Genomic DNA, 16,119 nt, shown 5'->3' with positions numbered 1-16,119 from the left:
GGTAGATTGGCATGCTAGCCAAGGTACTTTTTATTAAGGTGACTCTTCCTCCTTTAGAAATATATTGCCGTTTCCAAAGAGCTAGTCTCCTCCTCACTCTTTCCTCCACCCCATCCCATATATAAGGCGCTCTATTTGGGGCCCCCAAAGGAAGACCCAAGTACTGAGAAGGTAAAGTCCCCACCCTACAGCCTAGCTCAACAGCCAATTCCTCCACCTCACCAACTGGAATGATTTCACTCTTGGCTAAGTTAATTCTTAGGCCTGAAGCCGCTTCAAACCAGAATAAAATCCAACCCCAAGTAAGTTAGATGATCCTTTCTGGCCTCACAGAATATAATTGTGTCATCAGCAAAAAACAAGTGAGAGATGTTCAAAGAGGGGCCACTTCCACCCCTTATGTTGCATCCTGATAAGAACCCCCCCTCCACAGCTCTCCTGATAAGCACATCTTGCACTTCCATCCCCATGATGAAGAGGTAAGGGAACAGCGGATCCCCTTGTCTAAGGCCTTTAGTGCTAGGGAAGAAACCTGCAGGCACTCCATTAACCAACACTGAAAATTTAGCTGACGATAGACAACTCCACATCCACCCCACCCATTTAGACCCGAAGCCCATCTTTTGTAACACCTTCACCAAGAACTTCCAATTGATGTTGTCATAGGCTTTCTCTATATCCAACTTGCATATAATGCCCTTTTCCTTTTGTTTCTGCCACGTGTCTATCACTTCATTTGCAATTAAAGAGGCATCAAGGATTTGTCTTCCCTTCACAAAGGCATTCTGAGAAGTGGACACCACCTTACCAACTACCTTCTTCATTCTATTAGTTAGCACTTTAGCCAATAACTTGTAAAGCCCCCCCAAGAGACTAATCGGTCTGAAGTCTCTAAGATCCTCAGCCCCACTTTTCTTGGGGATCAGCACCAAGAAGGTATTGTTGAGGCTCTTGAGGAAAGAACTATGGACATAAAAGTCTTCGAACATTTCCAAAATCTCCTCTTTAATGAACTCCCAACAACTTTGCCAGAATGTCATTGTAAAGCCGTCCGGACCAGGGGCTTTATCCCCATTCATCTCCATCAGAGCCACATAGATTTCATCCTCTGTAAAGGGCCTCTCCAAGGACTCAACCTCTTGTTGGCTGATCTGGTCTAACTGAAGGCCCCCTATGTCTGCCTTCCACCCCATATCTTCTGAAAGCAAGCTTTGAAACTCGCTAGCAATTCCGTCCCTGATTTCCTGCTCCTCTATCAGCCACTCCCCATTGATCTTTATTCTCTCCAAATAATTATTTCTATGGTGAGCGCTTGCCATACGATGAAAAAAGCCCGTATTTCTATCCCCCTCCTTTAGCCATATTTCCCTAGAAAGCTGTCTCCAATGAGTTTTTTCCATAATCACCCATTTCCTATAATTATCCTTTGCTTCTTTCTTAAGCTCTGTTTCCTCCACAGTCAGAATTCTCCCACTTTCCTCCCTATCCCAAAACTCCACCTGCTGCAAGGCTAAGGATTTCTTGCTCTCCAGCTTCCCAAAGACTTCTCTATTCCACACTTTCAACTTCTGTTTGATTTCCTTCATCTTCGTAGCCAACTTGTAACTACCACTGCCCCTAACCTCAATTCCTTGCCACCAGCTGCGCACTAACTCTTTGAAGCCCTCAACCTTAAGCCACATATTTTCAAATCTAAACGGAGTTGGACCTCGTCTTATATCCTAGCCACACCATTTAACTTCCTCATGTCCTCAGTCTCCCACACCACAAAAGGCTCTGGCGCATGAGACTTACCTGGATCAAGCCCCGTCAACAGTAAGTCCTTCTGCTGAAGAATATTGTGGTCTTGGCCTGCTGATGGAGAAGATGGGCCCTCCCTTGTGTTTACACCTATAACAGGCTGTTGCCCATATCCCTTTGCATTTGGGCCTTTGTTTGATGGCGAGACTGGGCCTATAATGGAACAGCCCACCTCATCAGGCCTACGCGACGGGCCTGCTTCTGGACTTGCAGCCAACCCTTTCATTTTTAAGCCCATTACTCCACTCTTCAGCCCAGGCCCACCGACCCCTCTTAACTCCTTTGGGCTGGCATTTGGGCTTAAGTGGTGCACTGCACCAGATTGAACCCAAGACTGGATTATTGGGCTTCGGGGTACGTTGGATACAGCCCGACCCGAATCAGACCACTGCTCACCCGTCCCATCATCTGACGGATGCAGGTTCTCGAACCTCCCGCTCACCCACCCCTTCGTCACTCGCTTCTCCGTGCGTGAGGACTCCTCACCCCCAACCTCGCTGCTACGATCGCCATCTGCTTGTCTGGAAGACCTCCTTATCACCGGACGGCATTCCCACCATAATGATACCTCGTAGACCTCCTCCTCCACCTCGACTTCCAGAACACTCGGTCGAGCATCGCCTCTTCTTCTCACTAAAATTCTGACCCACTGTAGCTCGCCTAACGTCTTCGTTTGTTCGTCGACTGTGATAAAGCCGCCGCATTCGTCCCCCACTTTCTTCAAAATCTCTGGGCTCCAAAGCGAGACTGGAAGGCCAAATAATCTCACCCAAATTTCCTTTGCCTTCTCCTCCTCTGTCCAGCACCCACTCCTCGGACTCCAAAAATCCAGCCCTACCTGGACTCCTTCCATCGTGCGATTCCCAGAAGATACAACACGACGCACTTCTTCCAAGTCTTCAAAGTCCAGTAGATACCTTCCCTTTTCCATTTTAGCCAACCCTAAGCTGCCTTTAAGCTCCCACAATTTTGCCCAAAGCTGTCCCAGCTTCTCAAGATCATCATCTCCCCCTAAGTTACCCTTCCTACTCGCCACAACACAGTGTTCTAACTTCTTCAGTAATCCCATCGATTCCTCTCTTCTCACCTTCACTACGATCGTGTTTTGATTGCCCAACAGAGCTCGTTTTGCTATTGTTGCATACGAACTCCCCCCAACAATTTTCCCCATAGTCTTTCCTTCCTGGGTTTCAGATTTACTGACAAAAGAGCCTATCACCTCTTTAAGCTTCTCCGCCATGGTCATCCACCCCCTCTTTTCCTTTCTGCCTCTCGGAATGAAGATGCAGAAATGCTTCCTCTCTAGATCGGAGACCCCTAGCCGGATAAACCCCCCTGCTTTGTTTATCCCTCGTGACATATAGAACATTCGACCCTGTTCCTTCCACTCCCTTCCCCATCTTGCTTCTTTCTCATCCTTAATACAGAGGTTCAGACCTTCCAAGAACAACCCTAGACTGTTCGAACCCAAACGAACCCATGACGAAACCCCTCCCTTCTTCTCCACAATGAGAACTTGGATTTTTCCTTTCCTCTCGTCCCCAATGATCTCAAACTCCTTGGATTCCACAATGAATTTGCATTCCTTCCTTCTGCTTCGCGGCGCCGACCCCTCATCCCCCTCCTCACCATCACACTCTCCTGCGCACTCTCTCTCACCTTCTCTCGCTCTCTCTCTCTCCCATTTTTGTCACTTTTTCTTATCTAATCTGGATTTTGTAGAACCTTTAGGTGTCTTTGCTGCTGTCTGTCATTTGAATGAGTGTTTGGCTTTCAATATGTTGATCTAGATGTGTAGGAGTTGTTTCCTGAAATTTTTTGTAATTAAATTCCACTCTAAGCTATTTTTTAGAAATTGTTTTTTGATGCTCCCTTTTCTAATTGCATGCTAATGATCTTGTACATTGCTTGAATTGGTTATTTATTTTTTGAGTCATCGACTTACCTTGGCTCAATTTTGGCTTTGGTACTGTGTATTAGACATAATGAATATGTTATATAATTTATACTTGTCTAAACCACTCTATCATTTTTGGAAGAATCTTATAAATCATGCATGCTATCCAAGTACGCTCTCTATCACTTATTTTTCGAAATTTTATAAACATGCATGTTGTTGTGAGTCTTATTTATGCTTGATGTGATCTTTAGGTGCTTAGATGTATGCTTGATTTGCTTGGATAAAACACATGTTGTGTGCTATATTTTTATACTAACTTTGATTATTATGATAGCACTTGAGAGGCAGTCCAAGTACGCATCCTAACCTTCCTTTGCGATTGTGATTTGATTTCTCTTTTTTAGGCATGCTAGTTTTGAAATCACCTTAGCCTACCTAGGTATCTATAATCAACTAATTAATTGTCTCGTTCCCCTCAACTTAGTCAGTAAAGACCTTTATAGGGCTTAGATGGGTGCTACCTTTTAGAGGTAGCTTTCTAATAGATAACTTGATCCCCAAACCTAGACTCGGGTTTTTCAAAGACACATTTTTCCAAAAACTATGGAGTCACTTCTTTAAGGTTTTCTTTCTTGTTTTATTTTCCTTTTTAAAATAAAATAAAATAAGTGGCAACTCCGACTTTTCCAAAACTAATTTTTCACCAATAAAAGTGAGTCTCGCCGATTGAGTGAGGACGCAAGTAAAAAATGCGGGTCCACAGATTCTTTAGATGCAAGACATGTTGCGAAGAAAGAAAGGAAGTTTCTCTTATACGAGATATGTTCAAACCTTTACCATTACCCATGTACATCTTTTTTGAACCACCGTATTCAAATTCGATAGTCAAGTTGTTCAAATCTAGTGTGTAGTGACTTGTTGCTCTAGAGTCTGGAAACCAATGTGGATCTACCATAGTTTTAGGTGTTGCCAACATTGTAGTCATCCGATTATGGCTGAGGTTTTGAAAGCTTTGATCAAATCAATAGTAGCATTGGACAACAATATCTCCTATCATGTTGCAAAGTTAACACTAAGGCTTAGTGTTGCCATGGAATTTTCAACATTTTTTCCCTTCCTCTTTGAGAATGTGACTGGAAATCTTGTCAATGGCTGAAAAAACATTACTAGCTTGGCTATTATTACTATATTGTTTACTATGGTAAAGTCTCCTTCCTTGAGATGGATTCATCATATAATTCAAATTGTTTGTGGCAACATTAACAATCATAGAAGTAGTATCAATTAAAATGTTGTGTTTTCAAGTCTTTTATCGTGTGCCAACAACAATGCAACAATGTCTTGCGTACAACAAAGCTCAAATCCTAAGCTTATAGAAGCAATAAATGAATCATATTCTGAGCCTAATCCAACAAGGACATGTAAAATTTGATCTTCAACAGAGATAACATGTCATGCAGAAGCTAATGCATCGGTGATGCTCTTTATTTTGAGGAGGTATTCTATCATTATGGATCCTCCCTTGTTGTTTGCAGTTGTATCTTGTATTGCATAATACAAGCTTTAGACTATGAAACAAATAACTTCTCAAGATTTTTCCAAATTTTAAATGAAGGGTTTGATCAAACCATTTGAGGGAGGAGTGCTTCCCTCATGGAGGATAGAAGCCAGCAAACCAAGAGTTGGTCTTATTGCTGCCAAACAAGATATGCATCATTGATTTTGCCAAATTCTCTATCACTATCCTTGAGAAATTCTGGAGGAGCTAAGTCCTTTTTGAAGATGAATTGTGGCAGTCCATGTCCTTTGCATGCAGCTAAGACTTGTTGACGCCATTGCAGAAAGTTGTTTTCATCTAGCTTCACTGCAAGTGGATGACTGAATGTTCCAAAGAATTGGACTCCATGTGCAGAAGGAAGGTTAGAGAAGGAAGAGGAAGAAGAGAATTCAGACATTTTTTTCTAGCTGTGATACCAAGCCAGAAAACTGGTAGGGAAAGGAAACTATAAAGAACGGTGAAAATTAAATTAGCTAAAGCTTTGTTTCTTATTCTCTGGATTCATGTTTACATAGAGTTATTTTTATGCCTAACAGAAGGAATAACAAACTAACAAACTCAGTTATTTTATAACTGAATTCATATTAACTAATTGGTAATACACTAAAGCGACTTAAATAGTTGTTAACAACTAAAAGCCTACAAAGGCCTAAAACTAATTGAATATTTAAAGGCTTAATCCCCAGGCCCCCAACAGCCTTGAGGATATAGTTTCCAGATTCCAAGCCTCAAAAAGGTGAAGCTTAAGCCTCAAGGCTAATTTACAGTGCCTCATCTTGAGGCAATGCTCAACACATAAGCCTCAGTAGCATTTTTAAACACTGATTATATCAAATAGATAATTTGTAATTTAGGGTCCACTAACACCATTTTTATAAGAAAAAAATAGTACTATGGCACACTAATTTTGAGACATATAAACAGACAGGAAACAACCATGAGAGATAGAAGCAACACCAGATCACACAGACGTGTGAAACAGAAGTAGGGTCATCTTTAGAAAGACTAACAATGTATCTTCTCACAGGAGTGTCAAGAAAAACAAATGTGCTAACGACAAAGCTATGCAAGAAAGTGGAATCATTGCCGTATGCAAATGTACTTCCAAATACAATGTCCAGATAATGTGTCATTGTTGCTAAAATCATGACAATATAAGTGGGTTGCCAAAGAAAGGCAAAGGGAATGGATGTTGCACCATGTCTTTGTATGGCTCTCTAGCACAACTAAGTCACCGCCAAGGGCCTAAGGCTCTTCAATGGTGTGCATCAGGATTTCCAGGTTTGTCCTCGAGCATGCTTAATGTCTGTAGCTAACGCTCTTAGGCCAATTGAAAGACAACTTCCCCAATTTCACAATCCCCACAATTTTGCACCAGTGTTCCTCCTATACATCAACACTTTGCCATCCAAATTAAATCAAGCATATAACCAAAAACATATTCCACATTGCTTATAAAAAATTTTGGATGCTGCGAAAATGCAGGAAAATAAAAGAAACCAAAATTCTGAATCTCAGAATTTCCTTTGTTTGTAATCCGAGAAAACATAGACCTCCAGTCAACCGAGCATAAAGCCACAAAAGCAGCATTCAATATACGATTTTCAAGTTCTTAATTAATTTCTTTCCTCATTTTCTAGGAAATTAAAGACGAGAAGGAAGGCAAGACAAGGATGATGTTAAATTACGTTAGGGTTAGGGTTTTGGTAAGCACCTGGTTTAATGGAGAGAGAGTCGAGAAGAGAAGCGACATTTTTCCAAAGAGAAGCCGAATCGGAAGTCGAGAAGCTTCTGGTTCCAAGGGATCTCTGAAACATTGCATCTTTTCTATCGTTTGCTTCTCGATCTGCTCAGACTGCTCCCTGCAGCGGGTTCTTAGTTAAGTTTCAAATTTCCCAAGACTGGGGACCGTTGGAAGGTAAAGCCCCATGTTTGGGTTCAAGTGTTTTTCTCGCTTGTCCCGTGTGTAAGAACTAATCTCTATCCGGATTGCAGATAAATCGAATTTGCAGGTCTTGTCCACAATCCAATTTTTTAAAAATTAACCCACAGAATTTCTAAAGGCTAAAGCATAAGACGCATGCAGGCAATAGGGCCATGATTAAAAGCCCAAATGGAGTTCTATGAGAAGCAATGCTAATGCTTCAACTCGATTTTAAAACAAAAAGAAAAAATAGCAATTTATTATTCTCTAAAAACATATTATTATTTAATTTTTCTTTTCTAATACAAAAATAACAAATTTTTAGTTATTTTTGGATTTTCGAAACTAAAAAATCAAACTTGATTTAAAAAATGTTTTTAAAAATAGTTTTTATTTGTCAAAACATTTGAAAAAAAAAAACAATTTTGGGAATTTGTTATGAAAAGATAACAGTTTTTGTTATAACAAATTTTAAGTGTTTTCTACTCTTTTTTGCATAAGCTTCTCTCTACAAAATTTTGCATTGTATATAGATAAGTAATCATTAATAATTATAAGCCCAAAATCTATTTTTTCATATTTGAATCTTCAAGCAGAAATTCATTCCTAAAAATAATTCAACACTATTTTTAACTAATATTTTCAAATATTTGTTGATAATTATTTTGAAAACATTCAAATTGTTGGAAAGTGTTACAAATTTTTAATTAGTATAATTTTAAAATATATATATATATATTATACAAAATTACCTATATTCTTATAATATTAAATTTCATTATAGAATGAGAAAGTTATTACAAATATTTTAGATGGAAATAAGTTTATAAACATTATATGAAATATATAGAAATATGTGGAAAAATGGAGAGACTCGCTCATAGTTTAGAGTATAGATATAAGAAGTAGAAAACACTTTTTTTTATTTGTGAATATAGATATATTTGATTAAATCATATTAAAAACTTCATATATCATATGTGAATTGTATTTTTGAATTAACATTGTTTGGAGTAAAGTTTTATTATTAGTAAAATAAAAGTAAATATGCTCAATTTTTTTTTCACTTATATTATTAATATTTTTCTAATGGAAAGGCCTTTTTAATAAAATTAGTAAAGTTAATACTAAACTTACAAAAAAGTTTTAGGTTTTTTTAGGAAGTCAATCCAAAGAAAAATTATATTTTATAAAAAAAAATAATTTAGACTTCATTGTTTTTTACTTGAGTTTTTTTTTTTTTTTTTGAAAATATTAATTTTAAAATTTTCACAATTCCTAAATAAAAAAGGGAGAATTACCCTTAAGGGTAAGCTGGGGAAAAATATGACTGATGAGGGTGGGTAAAATTGATAATTATTGTGAAGGGTAGGGTAAAATTATGATAATTCCTCCAAATGCCTTATTTTGTTTAAATGTCAAGACTACCCTTAATAAGTGAAAAGTAATAGCAAAGTAAAAAGTAACAACAAAGTGAAAAGAGTTTTCTTTAACCTACCTCCAACTTGTCGATGGTGTTGTAGAAGAAAAAAGGGAAAGAGGGAAAAATGTCCAGCATTTTCAGGTCATGATTTGTAATCGTTTACACAAAGTTTGTTTTTTTTGTGTGAATCTAGCAAGAAATCCATTAAAGGTAAGTTTTTTTTTTTAAATGTCAAAAAAAAAAAAATCAATTTATGGAAAAAATAAATAAATAATTTAAAAATCGGATTGAAGGAACGAAAAGTAAATAATTTTAACAATGTAGATGTAATATATTAGATCTGAAATATTGAAGGAGGTTTTGAGAAAGAAATTACATTTTTTGTATAAAATGTTATTTAAATTTATTATTTTGAATTTTTTTATATTATTTTGGTCATATTGAAGACGTGTTTTTATTTTTAATTTATTTTCCAGGTTGTTTGATATGATTATTATTGATTTCCATTGAAAAGGTTTGCACTTTAGTTTTGTTGTTGAGACCTGTTTGACATGGCAGAAGAAAAAATTTTCTCAGTTGTTTCTTGGTTGTTTGGAACCACTTTATTTGGGTATTTTTGAACATATTTGAATTTTCGTTGAAAACTCAAAATTGTAATCAATTGAGACATATTTTGTATAATAAAGAACAATATTTGTTGTATATTAGACATATATATGCCAAAAAAAACCCACAACTGCCCAGTTTCATAAGAAATTTGAAATTTTAAAAATTTTATCTTATCGTAATGTATGATAATGTTATTGTATTTATATTGTAATTGTAGTGTATTTTTATTGTACATTTATATTTTGATATAAAAAAAACCCATGATTGCCCAGTTTCATACAAAATTTGAAAATTTTACGTTATCATAATGTATTGTAATGTTATTGTAATTGTAGTGTATTTTTATTGTACATTTATATTTTTATATAAAAAATTAATTTTATAGATTTTTTTTATACATTTGGATTACCATCAATAACTTCATGTATTGAAATTACAATAATGTATTTTTGTTATCTTTTTATAATTTTGGGTTGCAATGATGCTTTATGATAGAAATACAACATGATAACCTAGAAACATTAGTTCAGTAAAAAACGAATTCCATATTTTATCATTTTGGTATATTGTAATGTATCGTAATGTTAATATTTTTTTATTATAACTATATTGCATTTGTATTGTACTTATATTTTATAATTGTCAGGAAAGAAGATGTACTTCTCAATTGGTAAATGAATTTGAGAAATTCAGGGTAAATTGGTCTAATAAAAATATGAGGCCTTCATAAGAATTATCAAATCTACCCACCCTTTTTAGTAATTTTTTTTCTCAGCCTACCCTTAAGGATAATTCTCCCTATAAAAAAAAGTGAAATTTTTTTTCTTTTAATTTTATACAAATTATTGAAAAAAAAACTTTTTTCTCTTTGTTCTTCCCAAATTCATGCAACTCTTTTTCTTCAAACTTGTCACTTAATAATACTAATTTAAATCAAAATTAATTTAAAATAATAAATTAAAAGAAATAATTTTTTCTAACTTCAAAATCATTTGGCGCCATTATAAATCATTTGGTGGGAAAATGCAGCATGGTGCTGGACCGAAGTTGATAGACAAATTTGGGCCCAGAATGAAAAAAAAGAAAAAAAAGAAGAAGAAAAAAGAAGGGACTATGAAAATTATATCGGCCCATAGTGCACTGGACCGCCACATTAGAAGCTTGAAATAAGATCCATAAGCAGCATAAGTCAAGCTTATATTCTCCTCCCTCTGGCCCCGTTGGGATTGTGGGACACTGACCGCTCGTATGGTCATATTGCCCTTTTATAATGTGGTGTGAGACGGTGTCACTTGGCACCATCACAGGCCCCCACTTCTTCTTTTTTTCCCCTTTTTTTTTAATTGACAAATTTGGTTCTTTGTTTAGAAATCACATGAGACGTGCCTAATGTAAATAAAGATTCCAATTGAATTTTAATTAAGTTTAAATTTGAAAAAGAAGTAAGCATGTTTGTCAACCACTGTAATAGAAATTGATGAGTGGTAGGAGAGCATGGTGGGAATGTTAGTGGGGGAGTGACTAATAACCTACAGAATGGACATAAAAGGGAGATTCGCATGTGGAAGCCACAAGACTTCCAAGATACAAGGCGCCCATTGCAGTTTCAGGGGGGTTGCGAAATTTGATGATGATATGGGTTGACATTGGCCATATGGGTTGTTTCAGTTGTCCAAGTCAATCCCACTTCTCCTCCAAGTCAATCCTAGTGCCTTCTCCACTCATTCTGTTCTTGAGTGTCAATTTCATTCCACATCAATTTTGTTTTCTCTTCTTCTCTTTCTCCTTCATTCCCCCACTTCCACTTTAGCTCTAGCTCTGATATTATGAAAATGGTATGCCTTTTTGTTGACTGCTACTCCATGCCCTTGCAACCAAACACAACTCCATGAGATCCAATTGAAATACCTAGGATATGTAATTATTCATAATTAATTCTGTAATAAAGTTGTATTTCAGGAGGGAATCCATCCAAGAATTAGCAAATTTTGAAATGTGTCTTCTTCTCCTCTAATTTTTTTTTTTAAACGTGGCAAAAGCATATTAGAGAGTTGATGGGTATGATAAGATGGCATGTACGTGCAGGGCTAATGGGTTGATAAACTGCATGATTTACCATCATGTGTCCACCCCAAGGCAAGCAAATTGAAGAGTTGGCTTTCACATTGTGTACTAGTCATGGGGCAACATCATAATGATGCACATGGTGATGCATCGGGGGATGGCCCATATGGGATGATGCCTCAAGCATGCCACACCCCACACACACCAAAAGAAGAAAGTGGGTAGAGAAACATTCTTTTCCTCAACAAGTCCCCTCCCCCCACTCTTCTAAATCATGGGTTTAGGCAAATCTCCCCACTTTGGGACGTGGGGGCTGGTCAAACGACATCTTTCCATGGCCATGTCCCCTTGGAAAACCTTTAGGCATTCACTTCAATTCTCATTTGCCTAACAAAGCTGGCCAGGCCTCTTAGAGACACAATCATTGCTTAACATCACTATTCCATGCTCAGAAGCCTTTAATCTCTTCTTTTCCCCTCTTTTTAAGAGCCTTTTCTATTTTAATATCATACGCACAGATAGAGAGAGAGAGAGAGAGTACTATCAAATTAATAAACCATATTTTGTGGACTGGAGAAAGACCGAGAGAGAGAATCTGGCTAGCTATTCCCATTCTCATTCTTATTGGAGTCGTGTACAAATTTGTGAAGGATTCATTCATTCCTTCCTTCCTTCCTGATAACTGGGTAGTCCCAGCACTGGTTGTGAACCCATCATCTCAACTCAAAACTACTACCATTCTTTCTCATGATTCTATTCTCTTCTTTTTATGTGGGGTTTTTTTAAGTGGAATGCTCTTTACTATTATTCTACTTTTTAACTATTATTCCAAAGTGATATGCTTGGATGTCGTTCTCTAACCCATATAATACAATCTAAAGGGTATCTTTGATACAATAGCCTGTTCATTCATTTCCCTTTTTTTTTTACACTTTATTCTGTGTTTGTTTCACATCTATTCTGTGTTTGTTTGTTTCTGCAAATACTATTCCACTCTTAAGTAAATAGTTGAAAAGATTCCAAATTTTCTATCTTAAATCTTCTTAAATACGAAGCTTCTCTCCATTGATGTTTATGACATTGCTTGTGGACACACTATCTATGTGGGATCTGATAGTTATGCTAAACTTAATGAAGGGTCAAGCCCACCAGAAAGGCTGGCCACAGTTAGAATTTAAGTCAATAAATTACAACTATGTCATCATTACGATGAATTGGTGGTCGCTTATTTCCTTAGGAAGGCTTTGAAAATCCATGCCCCCACTAAATGTGGTGTTGAACCTCATGCTCTCTTTCACATTCTTTGTTGCTCATTCCTTTCAAAGTTTCCAAGGAAATGATCCTCTGAAAAAGCTTATCTTTGGTTCTTGTTGTGGGGCTTTGGGTCTTAATCAAGTTGTCTAGGATCAAAGAGCTGTAGTCAACTGGTTTTGGAGACCAATGGGAGAAATGGAGAATGGTCAATTGGCTCTCAACTGCTTTTCCTTTTGGGGGATTTAGCCAGGACCCATCCGGGCTATGAATGACTGAGTCAGTATGTTATTGGATAGGTCGGTCCGCCGACAAAACCCAAAAAAAAGAAAAAAAAAATTAATTTGGGTTATGAAGGAGCCATAATGTGTTGAGTTCACATTGAAGTGATGATCTCAAAGAAAAATCTATTTGAAGTGACCATACCATTTTCATTCAACTCATCTTCTAGAGTCAATGCAAAAAAGGGCAACTTTGGCCCTCAGTCTGAATTGTCCATCCATTAACATACACCCAATACTTTAACACTCTTTCTGTTTCCTTTTCCTTTATATGCCTCACTTTCATCTTATTGCCTTAAACTCAGGAAGACTTTTTTTTTTTTTAAATACTTGCTAGGAAATAATTTCTTTTAGTCAGAATATGCGGTATAATTTATTATACCCCTTTTAAAAAGATAATACTACATACATCCCCTTTTATATACCAAGGGAAGAATGCATAGCACATCATCCTTTTTTTTTTTTTTTTTTTTTAATAATAATAATTAATTAAAAAAAAAAGGGAAAGGAAGGGAAGTGGGGGGAAGAATACATAGTACATTATTCAATGGATTCTAGAAGTAATCCCGAAAAAGCATTTACTTTAAAGGAAAAAAAGGTGCATATAACAGTGGTCAAAAGCGCACTAGTTGCTCCCATTTTTTGACTTGTGAATTTAAGAGATTAAAATTTCAGATTTAAGTTTTCAGTTATCTTCTGAATTTAATTTTGACATTTATAATAATTTCAGTTTTGATCCTAAAATTAATACTTATTTATAGTAACAATAATATTATTACAAATGGCAATTCCTAACTTATTCATTTATATTGTATTTTTATCTAACCTCTTTATGTCAATTTCATCTTTTTATATATTGTTTTATCTTTTATACTTTAATCCCATTTGTTTTGCATTTTTTTTTTTTTTTTGCAAAAATAAAGATGTTTTGCAAGTTTTTTTTAAAAAATAAAAATAAAAATGTTTGGATAGGTATTTTAAAAATAATGTTTCTATTTTGATTTTGTAAAAACAATACAAATTCAATTTATGTTATATTAATTAAATTAATTAAAAATAATTTTTAATTACAAATAAATTAAAGAATAATTAGTAAAACATGAATAGTAATATTATAAAAAAATCATAAATTATATTTCTATAAAAAAAAAATACTATTTGGTATAGATTAAAAATTTATAGATATTAACATCTTAATAAGACATAATTAATTTTTTTAAAAGAATAATAATAAATTTTAATAATATTTTATTAAAAATGAATAACGAATAAAATTTATTTTTTAATATATAAATAAGGCAAGTTTTTCATTACATGCATGCATACATTTAATACTCAATTATTAACATAGTATTCTAGAATGCTTTAACTTAATCTACAATTTATTAAAAAAAATTAAAATTATTAATCTCTGTCTTCCTTGATTTAGAATCTATATACCTAGTCATTACATGCATACATTTAATACTCAATTATTAACATAGTATTCTAGAGTGCTTTAACTTAATCTACAATTTATTAAAAAAATTAAAATTATTAATCTCATCCTTGATTTAGAATCTATTTACCTAGTGAAAAAAATTCAAAAAAAATATAATCGTATGTATAGAAGAAATAGTGAAGTCATGACTGGTTATATGTAAGTTTTAATTTATTATTTTTTGTAGTGATTACATCTATTTTTTATTTTTCAAATTATTTTTAAAAATTATTAAATTAATTAATAAATTCAATATAAATGTGGTGTTTGTTTGTTCTACTTAATTCTAAATAAAACTTAAAATTAAATAATGTTTAATAATGTTAAGTATTAAATTGATTAGTTTTTTAATATTTTATTTCTATTGAGTATTTATAAATAAATAAAAACCAACATGTTACTTTTAGTATTAAAAAAAAGTCAAATATTTTGATTTTTTATATTCGATAAAAATTTAAGAAATAAGTAATAAATTAACAAAAAAAAAAAAATTTAATTTGAAAACAAGTTGTTTTCATCAAAAAGTTAAAAAAAAACAAACAATACCAAAGTGTCACTTGGTTCAAAGTTCATTTATCTAATGATAGAATCTATAAAAATATAATTATGTGTAGAAAAGAAATAATATAGTTATTATGAACTAATTTTTATTTATAAATTATAATATTAATGTGTTTATTATTGGAGTTTTAAATTATTTTTGAAAATGATTAAACTCATTAATGAATCCAGTGCATTAAATTTTACTTGATTTAGAGGTTATTTGTTTAGTGAATTTTTTTTGAAAAAAATGTAATATATGGAAAAAAGAATCTAGCAAAATGATTCAAAATAAATTTTGGTCTATCACTTATTGAATTCCTTGACTTTTTAGAACTAATTAAACGAATTTTTGAGTTTCAAATTATTTATAAAAATTAATAATTTTTTGTATCAAGTATAGTCTGATTTAAATTTTGTTTGCTTAATGAAAAAAATTTCTAGCAATTTAAAAGAAATTCATATTTAAAGATTTTTTTTTGCGAGAGAAAAAACGAATGATATTTAATTTAATTTAATTTTTATTATTATTATTTAAAAAAAATTATATTTTTCTTTTATTTTTTAAAGAACAGATGAAAACAACTTGTAAAAACTTTTCCATTTCACTTTGTTTTTAAAAACTCTTATACATATGTACAAAATTATTTGCTCTTTCGAAAGGCTAAAGACCATGAAAAGCAAGAAAAAGAAATGATAAAAATATGCATTCCACAGGTATAAGATTAAGAAAATTAAAATCAGAAATAGATGATAATTGAAGGGGCTGGATTAAGAGAAAAGGCAATATGAATTTCAACAGCACACGCATGGGCTGGCCACTCAATGCGCAGGAGTTTTGGTTATACCTTTTATTTGGAGCTAATCATATGGTCTTCTACTTATAAACCTATAGCTTTTTCTTTTCGAATATTTGCATGTTATGCCTCCCCTTCATAAAGCAAGAATGGCTTGGCTTTAGCAGCCTTTCAACCCCATCAGTTAACAGAGGAATATTAGCATGGTTTACTTGTTTCCACAATAATAAACAAAAGACATTTATTAGCAAGACACTGGTTGTTATTAAACCCTTCTGCACACCCATAATAATCAGTGCGGCCATGCCCTGGTGGTCTCCACCTACCAGGAGACCAAACTCTGAGCATGGCAGCTTCTGTTGATGTGGGGTATCCTGGGCGCTCACTTTACTTACAACTAGACGCTGCAAGGAGCCACTTTCAAGGTCTTAGACTAAGACCAGTTTGTTTCCGTGCATTTAAAGACCTTGCGCTAAAAGGCATACTCTTACC

General features: G+C 34.3%; 1 protein-coding gene across 2 annotated transcripts; it reads right to left on the bottom strand.

Moving 5' to 3' along the window:
• Positions 1–1,162: 1,162 nt before the first annotated feature.
• Positions 1,163–7,349, bottom strand: LOC104879705 (uncharacterized). 2 transcript variants are annotated; one of them, XM_059739699.1, is made up of 2 exons: positions 6,973–7,349; positions 1,163–6,657 (listed from the first exon to the last, which is right to left on the bottom strand). In XM_059739699.1, the coding sequence occupies exon 2, from the start codon at positions 3,167–3,169 to the stop codon at positions 1,715–1,717; it is 1,455 nt and encodes a 484-aa protein (XP_059595682.1). In that variant the 5' UTR covers positions 3,170–6,657; positions 6,973–7,349; the 3' UTR covers positions 1,163–1,714. The 2 variants fall into 2 exon arrangements, with proteins under 2 accessions (XP_059595682.1, XP_059595674.1); XM_059739691.1 differs by having other exon boundaries at positions 1,163–6,644.
• Positions 7,350–16,119: the final 8,770 nt, after the last annotated feature.

Source organism: Vitis vinifera, chromosome 1 (assembly GCF_030704535.1).
Source record: "Vitis vinifera cultivar Pinot Noir 40024 chromosome 1, ASM3070453v1".
NCBI lineage: Eukaryota > Viridiplantae > Streptophyta > Magnoliopsida > Vitales > Vitaceae > Vitis > Vitis vinifera.
Note: the sequence above shows the minus strand (reverse complement) of the source record. Positions and strands in the feature narration are given on the sequence as shown.

What these genes read in the sequence shown, in the direction of transcription:
- LOC104879705 (XM_059739699.1), bottom strand. Translation starts at nt 3,169, where the DNA reads ATGTTCTATATGTCACGAGGGATAAACAAAGCAGGGGGGTTTATCCGG.